At 39.7% G+C, this 15,638-nt stretch overlaps 1 protein-coding gene across 2 annotated transcripts in view; it reads right to left on the bottom strand.

Annotated features, from left to right (window-relative positions):
- Atg4a (autophagy related 4A cysteine peptidase) overlaps nucleotides 1-15,638 on the bottom strand; it is a 50,153-nt gene that overhangs the window by 16,419 nt on the left and 18,096 nt on the right. The window contains exons 2-4 of one of the 2 annotated variants that reach the window (XM_031368782.1): nucleotides 5,576-5,686; nucleotides 2,506-2,577; nucleotides 487-585 (exon numbers count right to left, since the gene is read on the bottom strand). In XM_031368782.1, the coding sequence (XP_031224642.1) occupies nucleotides 487-585; nucleotides 2,506-2,577; nucleotides 5,576-5,686 (282 nt within the window). Of the gene's footprint in view, nucleotides 1-486; nucleotides 586-2,377; nucleotides 2,464-2,505; nucleotides 2,578-5,575; nucleotides 5,689-15,638 lie in introns of those variants that run through there. The other variant, XM_031368788.1, reaches the window with a different exon arrangement.

The following is a 15,638-nucleotide window of genomic DNA, read 5'->3' as shown; positions in this document are numbered from 1 at the left end:
TGAGATTAAAGCTATGTACCACCATGTCCAGGTTAGGGCTACAGCTTTTTTATCTGACATTTTTAAAGACCCTTCCAAAGAATAACAACAATGGAAATTCTAAATGACACATCTTCCCAGGTTAATTCTGTCGCCAGAAAATAACTCTCACATGAGGACATTCCTTCCTCTCATGATGGGCTTGGTTGACTTGTCAGCCCATCATCACTTGAGCTATTACAAAGCAATTGAGGACCTGCAGTTTTGTTACTGAATGTTCTCTTTTTTTTTGGTTTTTCAAGACAGGGTTTCTCTATGTAGCCCTGGCTGTCCTGGAACTCACTCTGTAGACCAGGCTGGCCTTGAACTCAGAAATCCACCTGCCTCTGCCTCCCAAGTGCTGGGATTAAAGGCATGCGCCACCACCGCCCAGCGAGTATTCTTAAACTAATGACAAGTAATATAGCCTACATCTCCAAAACCATTTGTAGAGCAAATGGAACTCACCCCTTCCCAAGTGTCTGCAGATGAGGGCTTGAGCCAGCATCATCTGCCCACAGCGCAGCATACATCCCCAGCCAGCATCAGATGAAGGGCCTGTTCCCCCTGTTGGTAAAATGGATGGGCATGAAAACATGTTCCTTAAGTTAATCTTCTCAATCATCAGCATATTTGAAACTACAAACACACATACATGTACATGAACTCTGAAAAGAGAGACAATAAATGGATTTAGAGCTCATATAGGGTTTGGATATAGGAATGGAACAAGTAAAGGTAATACTAAATCAGTGGAAACAGGTTTGACAGCCAAAGACAAAGCAAACAAATGAACTCAACATGCCCCTTAGATTTCTTGCTTGGAGACTGCAGAGCATGAATTCTATTTTGGTAAGTGACTATCTATAACTATGCATGACTATCAACAAACAAAGTACCTTGGCCAAAACACAAATACTGCCAGCAAGTGTGTATGTCAAAATGATCAAAGACATATGAAAGGCTCTTGACTCCCATAAATGTACTTAATGAAGTTTAAGACAACAACAAATAGATGATAGAACCCTGATTAGGCAGATGACTAACATGTGGTCATACAGTCTAAGCACACACTCTCCCTACTACCAGTGGGCATTATAAGGATTAAATGAAAAAGTATCTAGAGGTTCTGGAACCCACATCGAATACTTGGTATTATGAGTTTGGTCTTACATAAAATGCTACTGATAAATGAGAAATACACTGTATCTTTAAAATATAGAAATTCACCTAATAATAAGAAAATAGGTTCCATTTTAAGAAGATTTGATGTAAAGTCACACATGTAGAGACCTATTCAATAGGACCGACATAAGCAGGTAATGGTCTTCTTTTCCAACTTAGAAGTAGAAAAGGATTCTAGAGGTATGATCTCAGAAGTCTAATTTCAAAGAAGTCATTGCTCTTGTAAAAAAAAATTTGGGCCAAGTTATTCTTCCTCATTCTGCTCCCTTTGTTATAGGGACTGAAGGAGCATTGCTATATCAAGACTAAGGGAAGTGAAGAGATTTGTGAGCTGGAAGGAGAGCAGTCAGGCTCTTGCCAATGAGATTAAAGGATTAAAGAAAAGGGTAGGGTGAAGTCCACATACAGCCAGACCAGCTATTACCAAAGCACTGTGAGAGCTGATTCAGATAATTGCTCAGCTCTGTAAAGATCTCTTCCTCCAGGGAACATTAACAGTTTCGAATTGATGGGTACTAAAGAGTGTTCTTTTGTGATACTACTGCTTGGAAAACAAAGAAAATGTTACGTGGATTTCAGGTTTGGCCCATCACAGGAAGGTAAATTTCACTCCAATTACAAGGTTCAACCCTGCATCAAAATCAATCAGACAAGCTTCTTTTTAGGAGACTAACTTCCACACCTTCCTTCTTTCCCTGACACTAGGGAGTGGCTGCTAGTAGCATGTTTTGTAAAACACACGTTTTACAAATCTCTCAGATGGAGCAAATTCATTTAACTTACTGAATTCTCCTTTCTTTTCCCTTATATAGCAGCTAGGAACAGAGTAGAATAAATTATAAAGAAAACTTTCTTAATTTATCTTTGAATGTCAAAATGTTCTCATCTCATAAGGAAAAAAAAAAAAACCAGAAGGAATTATTTTCTTTCCTTCGAGGCCCAAGTCTCTTTAATAGTCACACGGTGCCATATAGCAATGGAAGGCAATTTAATATCTAGATATTACCCAATTAAAGCTTATTTGATTTTCTTCTTTAAAAAAGTAACACCATCTGATGCATGGACACTTGGACGGTGGGTCGAAATGACTATTGGTGGGACAGTACAACAGCATGGAGTCACAGGTGACAGGCGACTTCCACAATGACATTTTTGCATGAAATGTTAAACTTACCGGCTCCCCTAAATCAAATTCTTTGCCACAGTGAGCTGTTAATTCTGAGGTTTCTGTGATGGCATTGATAACCTCAGGCAAACTATCTACAAGGAAAAAAAGCACAGCACAACCAATGATGTACCTACCAATTGGTGAAAATTTCCTTCTGTATGTAAACCATAGACGAGTACTTATATCAGACAACAGCTTAGATTTTTCTGTAATTAAATGTAAAGTTAAAATTCAATCGCCATATTCCATCTTTTTTTTTTTAAAAAAAATGCCTACATTTGACTTCTATGCCAACAGCAACCTTATTTTCAAACAGTCGATCAAATTGATTGTTACAGGATTATAGGACATTCACAGGAAACCTCATCTCATTTGAGTCGAATAATTTCAATACTTCCCTTTTACCTTTCTTTTGACCCGAGATACTCTAAAGATTCTACTAATGATAATACTTTCTGTCTCCTTGTCGATCTCAATCGTTTTCAGGATCCTGACAGGTATTACCACTGAAGTCATGCCCAAGTGACAAGAAATAGAAAAAGCAGTTATCTTAGATAACCCACTAAGGTAATCATCTCCAACCTTAATGATAATAGTGTGAGTACCCACTACCTATTATCTAAAACAATAGTGTGAGTACCCACTACCTATTATCTAAAACTGGGGGTTTATAGGTTTGGAGGAAGTTCACGTGCAGGAGCAAAGGTACAAATACATACATTTAAAGAAAAATATGTTTCTGCTATCTGTATCAGAACTTTATTCATAATTACAAAAAAGGGAAATAAATGTTCCTGCTAACTGTAGAAGAACTTTATCCATCATACTAAGTGTCCTATGTACGCATTTCATGTAAGTGGATGTATAATATCATAAATATCTTGCATACCTTTTCAAAGCATAGTTCTTGCATTCTATGATGCAAAGTACCCTCAATCACTACAATTATGGCTTCTTCATTTCTTCCTGTACTTGGATATGGTTCTGTCTTCTCTAGACATCTCTTTCCCTCTTCTCAATACCATATGCATATGTGTATTCAGTATGGAATCTATAGTTATTATGTTTTTAAAAGTGAAAAGGAAATACAAATTTTACCAATAGTTTCTAATTCCATCTCTTTGAGCAAATGAAAAAATAGAGCTATATATATATTTTTAATTTTGTTGTCCCTACCACAGTTGGGAAGATGTATAATGTTTAAGAGTAAGAGTTCAATCCTAGCACTCAGGAGGCAGAGGCAGGTGGATTTCTGAGTTCAAGGCCAGCCTGGTCTACAGATTGAGTTCCAGGACAGCCAGGGCTACACAGAGAAACCCTGTCTCAAAAAAAAAAAAAAAAAAAGGAAAAAAAAAAAAGAGTAAGAGTTCTTGGGCCTGGAAAAATAGTTCAGTGGTTACGAGAACTGTCTGTTCTCCCAGAGAATGTGGGTTCGATTTTCAGCACCCGTATGGTGGCTAACAACTTCTGTAGCTCCAGTTCCAAGGCATCTAATGCCACCTTCTAGCCACCTGGTGCACAGACCTGAATGCAGACAAAACATGCAAATGCATGAACTAAATAAATAACCTTAAAAAAAGGAATAAGGGTTCTCTTCTCTTGTTTGGCAGGAAGGACAGAGAGGTGTCATGGATCCTAGGACGGCCTCAAAATTGCTAAGGGTGACTTTGAATTTCTGATTCTTCTGCCTCTACCTTCTAGTGCTAAGATAACAGGCTTGGTCACCAGGCCCAGTTTATGGGCACTGGAGATGCTTGGTGCATACTAGGTGCTCTTCAAATTGAACCTCAGCCACGATCCAAGAATGTGGTGGCATATTCTTATAATCCTAGTACTCAAGTGCCTGAGACAAGAGAATTACGAAAACATGGGCAGCCCATAGTGGAGTGGGACTTGACTTGGGACTGAACTCAGACTCTGCTCTTACTGTGTACATAAACTTATTACTCAAGTTTTCTGAGTTTCTGTTCTCTCATCTGTAAAAGGATGAGTAGCAATCTCTACTTTATTGAGGAGCTATAGTATTAAACAAGATAATTCATATAAAGTCAATATATACATACATATTCATTTATAAAGCACTTAGTTGATATCCAGTATGCAGTAAGTCTGTGCCAAATGTTGCTGTTATTATATGCCTGTCCCTTTAAATGTTTACACAGGTCACTTTTGTCTCTACAGACTCTATACCTTCTAACTTGGCTCTATGCTAGGAAGGAATTTAAAAAAAAAAAAAGAAAAATTAGTTTGAAAGGCATTTCCCAGCTGAGCATAGTATTGAATGTCTGAAAATCTCAGCATTTTGGAGGATGAAACAGGAGTACTGGTGTGAATTTGAGGCCAATCTGGTCCACATAGTGAGCTTTAGAATTCCAGGTAAGCTTGATATATAGAGTATAACCCCTTCTCAAAAACACAGGGAGGGAAAAGCTTTGCAAATTAGTATCTGAATAAGGGTATATGTGGCACCCTTGATTTCCCTGTTGTTTGGAAAGTAGCAATAGAAAAGGTTCTCCTCAACTCCTTTACTTTAACTGAAGATCTCTTCTTAGGAAGTAATATATCCCGACACAGGCTTTTGGTAGATGAAGAGTCCTTTGTGGTTTCAGAGCACCAGGTCTCTGTTACTGTGTAAGAAGGTTGTGTTAAGTAGGTAGACTCAAGCCTCATTTCTATCTACTGCAAGTAGCTAGAAGTTCTATACAAAACCAGAATCAACTACAACAATGCAATTATTAGGAGAAAATCTGAAACCATGGAAAACATGATTTCTTGTGTCTGATATTATTTCTGACAGTTGTGGCTTATGTGGAAGAAGCATAAGGACATGATAAGAATAAAAACTGTGTAGCCCAATGACTAGATACTGGCTAGTAATACTATGACTAGTTGCATGTGTTTGAATCCTCTGTTTCCTGGAACGGGGACAGGGCTTCTTTACAGGAAAGAATAAAGATACATTGCTTTTGCAAAATATACAAACAAAAACTCAGATCATGTAAATGCCCTGCTAAGGTTTTTCAGGGTCTTGGAAGGAACTATGAGACCAGCAAGTTTCCATTTGCTGCTTAGTAATCTGCCTCACAGTAGCATCAGCCCTTATCAAGACAATGTTCTATCAATCCAAGAAAAAAAAATGAGAACCTCTTAGCCCCAGGCACCCTCGTTAGCAGGTTCCTCCCAGACCAGTGAAACCAGGCTCACCTGTCTTAAGGAGATGCTGCTTCCCCAGAATCCATACCAGCTCATCTGTATCCGGGAATTCTTCTGGGTAGTCAGTGGGAATAATAATCTGGTTTTCATACTTGGACATAACTAAAGGAAAATGAAGACATGTAAACATAATTTCAGAGATAGGACTTATTCCTGTGATTTGCTGACTTCTGCCTTTGCCCTGAAAGTAAAATGTCATCAGGTTGGCGCTAATGGAATATTTACATATATCTGAATGTTTGAATATTTAACCACAAATATTTAAATATTTAAATAAGTGGGTGCACAGCCAGCACTTTATTGACTGAGCCACCTTTCATACTTCCTTTGACCTTTTTTTCATGGTCCCATTTAAAATGATATCTGAAAATCCGAATGCCCAGATTTAGTTTAAAACTCTCCTTTCATGGGGTCTTTTTCATAAACAGCCCCTAAGGTAGCTTTTCCCCACAAAGTAGACCAAGGTAAGATGGTAATACTGGTAGACTTGTCTGGCTCTTGTCTGTTTCCATAGAAATATTTCAAGGTTTATATGGTGAGATTTCTAGCAGCCAAGGCTTTGGAGGAGACTGTGTCAAGGCTAGAGAATGTGGAATTGTAAGGATGATAACATTATAGCTAGAAGACTAGGTATTTTTACAGTATTTTCATTTTCCATGTCACTTACATAATGGCTTATACAATGTCGGCCGCCTTACCCATCCAGTGGAAGTAAGGAGGCAAACACCGAGCTCTTCCCCATGCAGTTTTATTAGGATCCTTGTAATCTTGCTTGTTACATCTTACTTATTTCTACCTACATTTTATTAGTTACATCTTGCTTCTTACATCTTACTTATTACTATTTCTACTTACTCCTATTCCTATTCTTAGTTCTATTCCTACATCTTACTTTTATCCTTACATACTTACTCCTATCTATCATACTTACTCTTCTATCCCATCACCAGCCCTAATTCTACATACTTACTATGTCTACATACTTACTCTTACTCTCCAGTCTCTCTCCAGTCTCTAGCCCTTGTGGGTTAAATACTTTCCCTGGTCCCAATCAGCATCGGCTACGTGGCAAAGCATAATAGGCTGCGGGAATTCATGCCAGCTTGCATCACAAACCAGAGGCACTCAGCTTCTCCAACTAAGGGCTTGATTATCAATGCTCTCTGCTCTGGCCGGAGACCACGTGTTCAAAGTATATGTATATAGGATGGCAGCTGCGGCTCCCCACAATACAAAAAAAAAAAAAAGGGGTCTTGAGGCTGATAGAACTTGTTCCTGAGATTCACAAATGACTATTGTGATGTTGTGATATAATAATATAGCCAGGCGGTGGTGACACATACCTTTAGTCCCAGCACTTGGGAGGCAGTTCTGAGTTTGAGGCCAGCCTAGTCTATAGAGTGAGTTCCAGGACAGCCAAGGCTACACAGAGAAACCCTGCCTCGAAAAAACAAAAACAAACAAAGAAAAAAACCTAAAAAAAAGAACTATATATTTGCTCTTTGTCCCCATTTTCTGGCACACAGCTCTGAATATCTCTGTGACTTCCTGAGCACCAGGATGTCAGATGTATCTTTTTTTGTTCTATTATTTGGCCTTAGACCCTAGGTCCAGCCTTGGGACTCCAAATCCCTTGGAATTTCCTGGGTGATAAGAGTATCTTCTGTTCTAATAAGGCTGCTTTTGGTGATATGGCTAGTCATCTGTAAAACTAAGTAACAATTAAGTGTGGAAACTTCATTCCAACCCCTACTCTGCAGGAAGGGAAGAGATTAGAAATGGAATTAAAAAAATAGCTCATGCCTACACTATGAAGCTTAAGCTTCCTGAATGCCGAAGTTTAGGGAATTCTGGATATGGTGAGCACAGAGTAGTACCTATAGAGGGGACAGAAGCTTCCCCTCCCCTACATCCCATACATAATTTCTGTTTGGCTATTTACCTGCATCCTTTATGATGTTTTTAAAAAAATTAAAAATGAGTAAATGTCTGTAAGTACTTCCCAGAATTCTGTAAGCAAGCCTTGCAAATGATTAACCCACAGGTGGGGAGAAAAACAGCGGTGGTCATAGGAACTACTCTTTATAGCCAGTTAGTCAACAGAGGAAACCACAGCTAGGACTTACAGCTGCCATCTCAAATGTGGACAAATCTTTCAAGACTGAAAGTTAACTCTAAGATCGATCCCTAACCGCAGGTGGACAGACACTGTAAAATTAAATTAAATCATAAGAGACACTGTTGGTGTTTGCTAAAGAACTAGTTCACTGAGAACCCACCCCCTTCAGACACATATGTTTTTAAGGGTGCTGAGTGTGGTACCAAAAGCCAGTTTTTCTGTTGCATTTGGCTCTAGTTATCTCTGAATTCTAGTGAAATAAAACAAAACCTCATTAATTCTCGAGCTATACTTTCAGAATATACAAGGTGTTCAAGCTCATGTTTACTTTTATGGGAGGGAGGAACAGGTCTCCTGAAAGATTAAAGACAGATACAGGTAGGAGCCCTGCCTCCAAATTATTTCTAAGTAATTTTCTTCTGTGATAATAAGGAGAAAATAAATAGTAAATAAGTTTCTAAGCTTGCATGTCAAAATCTGTTTTACCCGGTAACCAGAAAAACGAAATGGATAGTTATACTTCACAAACTTATGTATTTGCATGAAAAAATACATTGTGAGTTGAAAGCAAAAGGCACCCAATATATCCTATCTCTTAGTTTTGAAGGCTCCCTACTCCTCTTTCCAAAAAGAAGCTGAGAGAGAATAGGGGCCCTTTTGTTCAGCCACCAGTCGCTGCATGGGCTCTCCTAAAGCAGTCCCTAAACATCCCATGGGTGCATTTTCCTATGTGAGCAGCACTGTGGCTATGTTTAAGTCATTTGAAAGGCCAGATAGTTTGGGATTTGTCTTCTAATTTAGAACCATGTTGTCTACATAGAAATAAATGTTACTAAGTATAAAGGAGCACTTGCCAAACATGAAAGCAGGTGTCTCTGCTCAAAAGATTTTGTCAGAGGTTGAAGTCATAATCCATGCAATTACTTTTAGAAACACAGCTAAGTTGGTGTATTTTCCCGAAATGTATCACACAATTCTTGTCTTTCGGGAATTCAAGTAGCCGTTCTCCTTTGGTTTGTTTCCATTACTAAGATTGCAGTCTCTGTAGTGTTTCAAACTTAAAGAAGTTAGACATGAGATGGCTATCTCATTCCCCAGAGAGCATTCTGCCAGAGAACCTGTGCCCTCTTAACCTCTCTGCCTCTGGACTGGGGCCCTGGCCCACACACAGGAAATACCAGGCTAAAAATGACCATTCAGGTCAAGCTCTTCCCAGGAGGTGGTAGGTAACAGAGGCAGGGCAAATCACACAGTGTACCTCTCACCCCACCCTCGACTCATCTCAGGCAGGAGAAACCAAGTGGAAATGCACACTCAGTGCTCTTCTACAGTGAAAAAAACCATAATTTTTATTGAGAGGAGCATAGGAAAGTGATAGCCTGGTAAGGGTGAGGACAGATGACACTAGATAAATGTACAGCATGTATACATAGAAACATTGGATCTGTTTTTAGTACAGGCTGAAGGAAATGAGTCCTCTATTACCAACCCTGCCACCATGAGTCATTGCTCAGCTATCTGGTCAATTTGGTACAGCCTTTTAAAGTCTGTGACAACTGCCCTGCTTCATTTAGGATGGCTCTGAATAAAATGGTAGCCAAAGAATTTGACTCTGGCTTTTTACCCATTCGCAAGCTGTGCTAGGCATGCAAGAAGATCATTATAGCTTCTATTTGTATCCTTTCTCCTCTTAGAAGATTCCCAGAATGCAATGTGTCTGTCCCCAGTAAGTCCTGAATCAAGGCTGCACATATAGGACACAGAGTGGCAGTGTCACTATGTCTAAGTGTACCTGGGAAAGGAAGAGAATAGGTCCAACACCAGGAGAACTGAGACAAAAGACAAAGCCCCCTGAGAAGTCATTGAGGTGGTGACAAAAACAAAACAAAAAAAACCCTCTCATTTCTTACACAATTACTTCGGACTAACAGAAACCCCTTTAGTTCTTCTCACCCCACAAAGTACTTTGGCTAGCCTTTCAAATTTAACTGTTACCTTCCCCCTTCACCTCAGCCATTGGACTTCTGGCAGCCTCTGCTTGGAGGCTAACACCCGGGAGCTAAGACAGATGCTCTCTGTCGACTGTTGGTTCGTCTTTGAAGAAGCCACCTGAGTACACCTGCTGCCTGAGCACGCCCACCACCTGAAGATCTTCCGAACCTGAAGATCTTCTGAACCTTGGGACTTTGGCACCTGAACCTTTTTTGCAGTATGCAAATGTCATGTAATTTAGAGATTTGGTTTCGGTTTCTCCTGTGACTATAAAAACCCTGGCTTATTCCAAGTAAAGTGAAGTCTTGCTTGGGCTATTTCAACTTGACTTCATGTTGTCTCTTTGCATTTCAAACCCTCTATTTCAGGTCCTTTATTTCCTCCTGGCTGAGAGAACCCAGTTCATGAAACTGCGGACAGTTTCATTTAACAAATCAAATAACAAGCTTATAAAGTCCTGTTCTTGCAGGATGTTCAAAGGCAGAGATACAAACCTGCAGTCTAGTTGTCTAGAATTAACAGCTACTGGGACGAAGGGAAAAATAAACCCCACCTTGTTACATATTACGTTAGAATAATTATTGTACTGGTGTCTCTACTGGGTTAGTTTAACGATTAAACCAGGATTTCCTTTAACTTCCGGAACCAAAATGCCTCCCATCCTAAACCAAAGGGCTCTGTATACAAGTTGAGGCATGTCTTTGACTCCAACCCAGCCAGGAGATATCTTCCAGTGTCTGCTTGATAAAGGTCAGGAATGAGAATCATGTGCCCTGAACACGAGACACATTCAGCCTTGAAAATGCAACAGCTTCGTGTATACGTGTGTTTTCTAGATTCTCAGGACTATCTCAAGCTTTTAGAAATCCTTAAGGTGTCATATGCCTCTGTTTTTCCTTGGATGCTTTCTGGTTAATTAGCTGGTAAGGTTAGCTATTGCTTCAGGCCATTGAAAAATTGAGTCTAATGGTTTAAAAAACAACACCCTGGGTAAAAGGCTTTCTGCAACCCACAGTCAATGTCAGATACATAAGACTTATAAGCAGGGTCTTCCAAGGAACGTCTAGACAGATGATCTGGCGATAGGTCTCTACAACTGCAACTATAAAGGGTTCGTAGTGGCCACTAGGCAGATAGGTTTTCTGTGTCTGGAAGCATTGATTTTTCAAGGATATTATAGTTATGAAGTGCAAGTCCAAAGGTGGGAGGAGGACAAGTTAAAAACACTTCTTCCCAACATGTTGTTTGTTTTCTTGGGTACAGTGCCCCTGTATTGGTGCAAGCCTTTTCATTTGTGGAGTTCTGAAGAAACTGAGTCTGAGACACACTGCCAGTTTTTTTTTTTTTCATTGCCATTAAGGAGCGAATATTCAGAGGCCCTTGCTCTGCTATTTTTGCTGATGTCATACTTTTCCCAAGGATTGACTATTTTTTTCTCAAGGTTATTTTGAAAAAATGCCTTGAAAAACTACACACCCATACACACACACACACACACACACACACACACACAGTTTAACAAAGACAAAATACAAGGCTTCAAGATATTGTGAACCTTATGCTAAAGAAAGAAATACCACAAGCTCTTTAAAGTAGAGTTAAAAAGTCAGAGAATCTCAGGGCCAGGAGGAATTTGTAATAGAGGTTAGCTCCCTGTGGGCTTCCTTTCTCCAAGCAAGGACTGCTGGTTCCAAATCAGCCTCCACAGCAATACATGCATATTTAACATAGTGTTGGTAGATCACATCTTCAATACCAAAGCATTCACTGGAGACAACACATACACACACACCTGAATAGCCATCCATAGTTCATTCCATAAACTTTACAGGGTACCTACTGTGTGATAGACATGAGAGGGAAATTAGCAAAATACAGCATTAGTCCTTCAGAGCTTTTTAATCTACAAGGGAAGATGGTTCTGGAATCAGATAACAGCAGAATGTAGACCATATGAAGGAGAGTGGGGTAGAAACTGGGGAAAAAAAAGGAAGAGCACAAGTCCAACTAGGGATGAATGGACCTTTTCAAAGTTAGGAAAGTGACAGACACATAGCTAAGCCTCCATGGCTGATGAGATGAAGCTGCGCCCTGCTCCAAGTTATTTCATACTGTATACAACAGTGATTTTTCAGGCTGCCTTGTCCTGATCGACTCCATTTTACAAGCAGCATGTGGTTTGAGTTTGAGCAGAGATGTAGAGTCAAGCTAACTCCGGATTCCACTGTGCTCATTCCACCACCTGTTCAGCACCACCTATGGAGCACAGACTAATACTTTTTATTCCTGAAAGTACAAACATAATACTTGCAAACTGGTAAGATGGGACTATATGAACACACGGGCTTATTAAAAACCTATCAGGAAAAAAAAAAAAAACAGGCCGAAGAACTTACCAAACTCACCAGAACATGTACACCACTTGCACCTGGACCCTGAGGACACCTAATACGTGATGACAATAGCCCCCAGAGACCTGCTCTCTGACCACTGAGTATGTTTATCCAGGGACTAACAGGAACTCGTGACTGTCCCCAGGGCTTCAGATCAGCTTGTTCCCTACAGCTATTCAGATAGTTTCCCATACATCTGTTAGTCTGTCTACACATGCTCCTGGACCTTGCCTCTATCGTTCAACTCAGTCTGGTTTACAAATACTGCAGCTCACTCCTGCAGCCCTACAGCTCATCTCTATCAGGTCTTCATCTGGGTACCTTACCTCAGAGGGGATGGATGCCCTTTATATCTGCACTGCTTCTCTACCTGTCTCCAGTGAGGTCTTTTTGAAGCCCCTGAACCCTGCTCCAGCCTTTTCTACCCTCCTGTAGCTATTCTATAACCTTCACACATAAAGACATAATTACTGCTTGATGTACAATCTGTGATCTGAGATTTAATATTAGTAATTCAGATTGTAATGAAGTCAGGGCCACTTGACAAACTGTAGCCAGCAGGCTACTGGTATAACTAATGAATTTGTTGTTCAAGAAATTCTGATTTTGTAGAAAGATATAAAAATGCCCATCTGTTTCTCATCTAGCACATTCCAAACAATGGCAATAAGATAGAAGCTTGTAATGTGGAAGGGAGGATCTTCCTGGTTGAGGAAACACTGAATGAACTTGGCAAGCAACTGAGTTGAGTGTAGGGTGGGGTAGTGAAATTGAGAGACTAAAAAATAACTTGGGAGTTTTCAAGTGGGAGTGACAAACAAAGGAGGGGGCAGGCGAGTAATAGGCTTGGCATATCCAAAACAGCTTGGATTCATTGGGATGGGTGCCAGGTTCAAAGAGAAAAGGAGAAGGCCACCTGCAAAGGAATTTTGAAAAGAAATGCAGTAGATGTCAGGTTGTTTAGGGAAGTCTAAAAGTCAGGAGAAAAATCCAGAACACCGAAGAACTGGTGCATCCTAGAATGTGCCTCCATCTCCTTCTGCCTGGGTTTATTGGTTGTTCTGGTCTCCCCCAGTCTCTGCTGACCTCTGTACAGGCCATGTCCCCTCTCCACTCACCTTCTTTCCCGTGCCCGACTTTTCTGACAACCAGGACCTTAGAACATTTTAAACTGAGCAACAAGTGTTTCTGTGCCCACACCACCATCTATCTTTGTTGATAAGAGGACAGCACACTGAGTATGTGGATGCAGAAACATGTTTGGTAGGGTATATAATATAAGACTTGAGGTCCTCTTCTACAAGCTGAGGTGAGAAGGACCTTGATTCTTACAACATGCTTTCTTGCTCTTACTCCATCTCCCTGGTCACCTGTCACCGAGGAACTGGAGGGAGTCGCAGACCATAGTTTCACATTGGTGCTACTCCTAAGGCATGGAGTGGGTTAAAAGTATTCCACTTCCATGCTATGATACCAGAGACATTGGACAGTAAATCTCAAGCTAAATCTAAAGGCAGTAACAACACTTCAATACTGAGCTCATGATTCATGCAGAACCACGGAACTGACACTATCCTGTCAAAATAAATAGTATGTTAACTGTAGTGTGGGAAGATAGGAAGATCCCAGGAGTACATTGGCCAGTCAGCCTAGCCAAAAGAGTAAAGTTAAAGTTAAATGAAAGAGCCAGTCTCAAGAGAATAAGACAGACAGCAATAGAGGGAGACACCAAATATCCTCCTCACTTCTATATACACATAAGTCTATAAGACATATGCCCCCTGCCCCCACATACATACACACACACACACACAAAAAAAAAACAAGAAATGAAATACATAGAATAACACTGAGGGTATTAGAGTATGCTGATCATAGTGCTTTATAAAACTTGCTTATATTTACATGAACTAGAATGTAATATAAAATGTATTTTTCATAGTGTGATGACCAGAAAAGGTTAGAATGCCACTTGTCCAATATAGTAGCTACTAGCTACACATGCCTTTTAAAATTAAAAGCAATTTAAAAAATGAAGAGATTTGAAGTGTAGCTAAGTGAATGGTAAAGTGCATACCTAGCAGATATGAGGCTCTGACTTCAAGCTCCAGCACCAAATAAAAAATCATTTCTTCAGCTGGGTGGTGGTGGTACACACCTTTAACCCCCAGCACTCAGGAGGTAGAGTAAGCAGAGCTCTGTGAGTTCGAGGCCAGTCTGGTATACAGAGCTACTTTGAGGACAACCAGGGCCATGTAAAGAGACTTTATCTCAAAAAATAAAAGAAAACAAAAAATCAGTTCATATCACTAAGCTTCATTTCAGTCACTCAGGAACCCCAGTTAATAACTACTGTGTGGGGCAGATAGATATGAAATAGCTCCATCACCTCAGAAAGTTATCATAAGCAGTTCTAGCCTACGGGCTCCTTTGTGGTTCTGTAGGAAGTGGAGTAGAATGAGCTAACAGTAGAAATACTTCAAGCCCTGGAAAAAGATGAGGTCACGTGTCTCTATTAAGATGTCTGTATGTAAAGTTTGAGGTAAATGAACTAATAATTACTGAGTTCTGAACTTGGTACACAAAAACACAGAGCAAACAGGAAAAAAAGCTTCACAAATATTCACTAAGTGAACTGGTTAAGTATCATAAAATAATTTAATATGAGGCTTTATGTGAAAGAGATAAGGTTAAGAGGCAACTCACAAGGCAAGAATTGACAATGCTACGTGTTGTCAAAATTCAACAAAATTCAACAAAATCAAGTGTGAAAAACTTTGAACTGGTGTCTAAATTTTTGATTGAATTTAACAGAGATGAAAGAGGAAAACCCTCCAGATGAGTAGAACACTATGTATATATGCATTGGAGAATTAGATCCTGGGAAATACTGAAATGTAAGATAAGAGAGGGAAGATGGGATTGCGATATGTAAAGCCAGCCAGTGCAGCTCAACTCTTGGTGAAGCCATTGACAGTTTTTACAGTACTTGTATGTAATCCTAGACACGGACCCTTTAGAAAGACAGGGCAAGAACCACTCTTTCCATCTTAAGGATGAGAGAATATAGTCTTAGGAGAGGTAATACAATTGCCAAAGGTCAAATAGCTAGTGAACAGAATTCAAACCAAGTTAACCTTATTCTTCAGCCAGAATTCCTACTGTGTTGTGCTGCTCGTATGATATAAACTATATCCAAGGTATAAAGACACAGAGACCAATAAAAATAAAAATGTAGTTATAATACTTGAAGCCTATAATTTTCAAGGCCTGGCTTTACATGGCTGGAAAGCAGATGCCATGAAACAAACAGGAATGCAGGACTTACTGCTTGTAAGGAAAGTAGACACAATGAGTTAGGAGACTATAGATATATTTAACTGGAAATGATCTAGAAGCTACCCCAAAAGTAATAAATACTAGCAACACAATTCATTTACTGTATCTAGAATTTTCCAGAAAACTAAAGGCAATGTTTTGAAAATAGTTCCTAAGCAAACATCGTTTTATATGTTTCTGCGTTTTTATTTCTATCTTGGTAGTGTTTCTT

Source organism: Mastomys coucha, chromosome X (assembly GCF_008632895.1).
Source record: "Mastomys coucha isolate ucsf_1 chromosome X, UCSF_Mcou_1, whole genome shotgun sequence".
NCBI lineage: Eukaryota > Metazoa > Chordata > Mammalia > Rodentia > Muridae > Mastomys > Mastomys coucha.
Note: the sequence above shows the minus strand (reverse complement) of the source record. Positions and strands in the feature narration are given on the sequence as shown.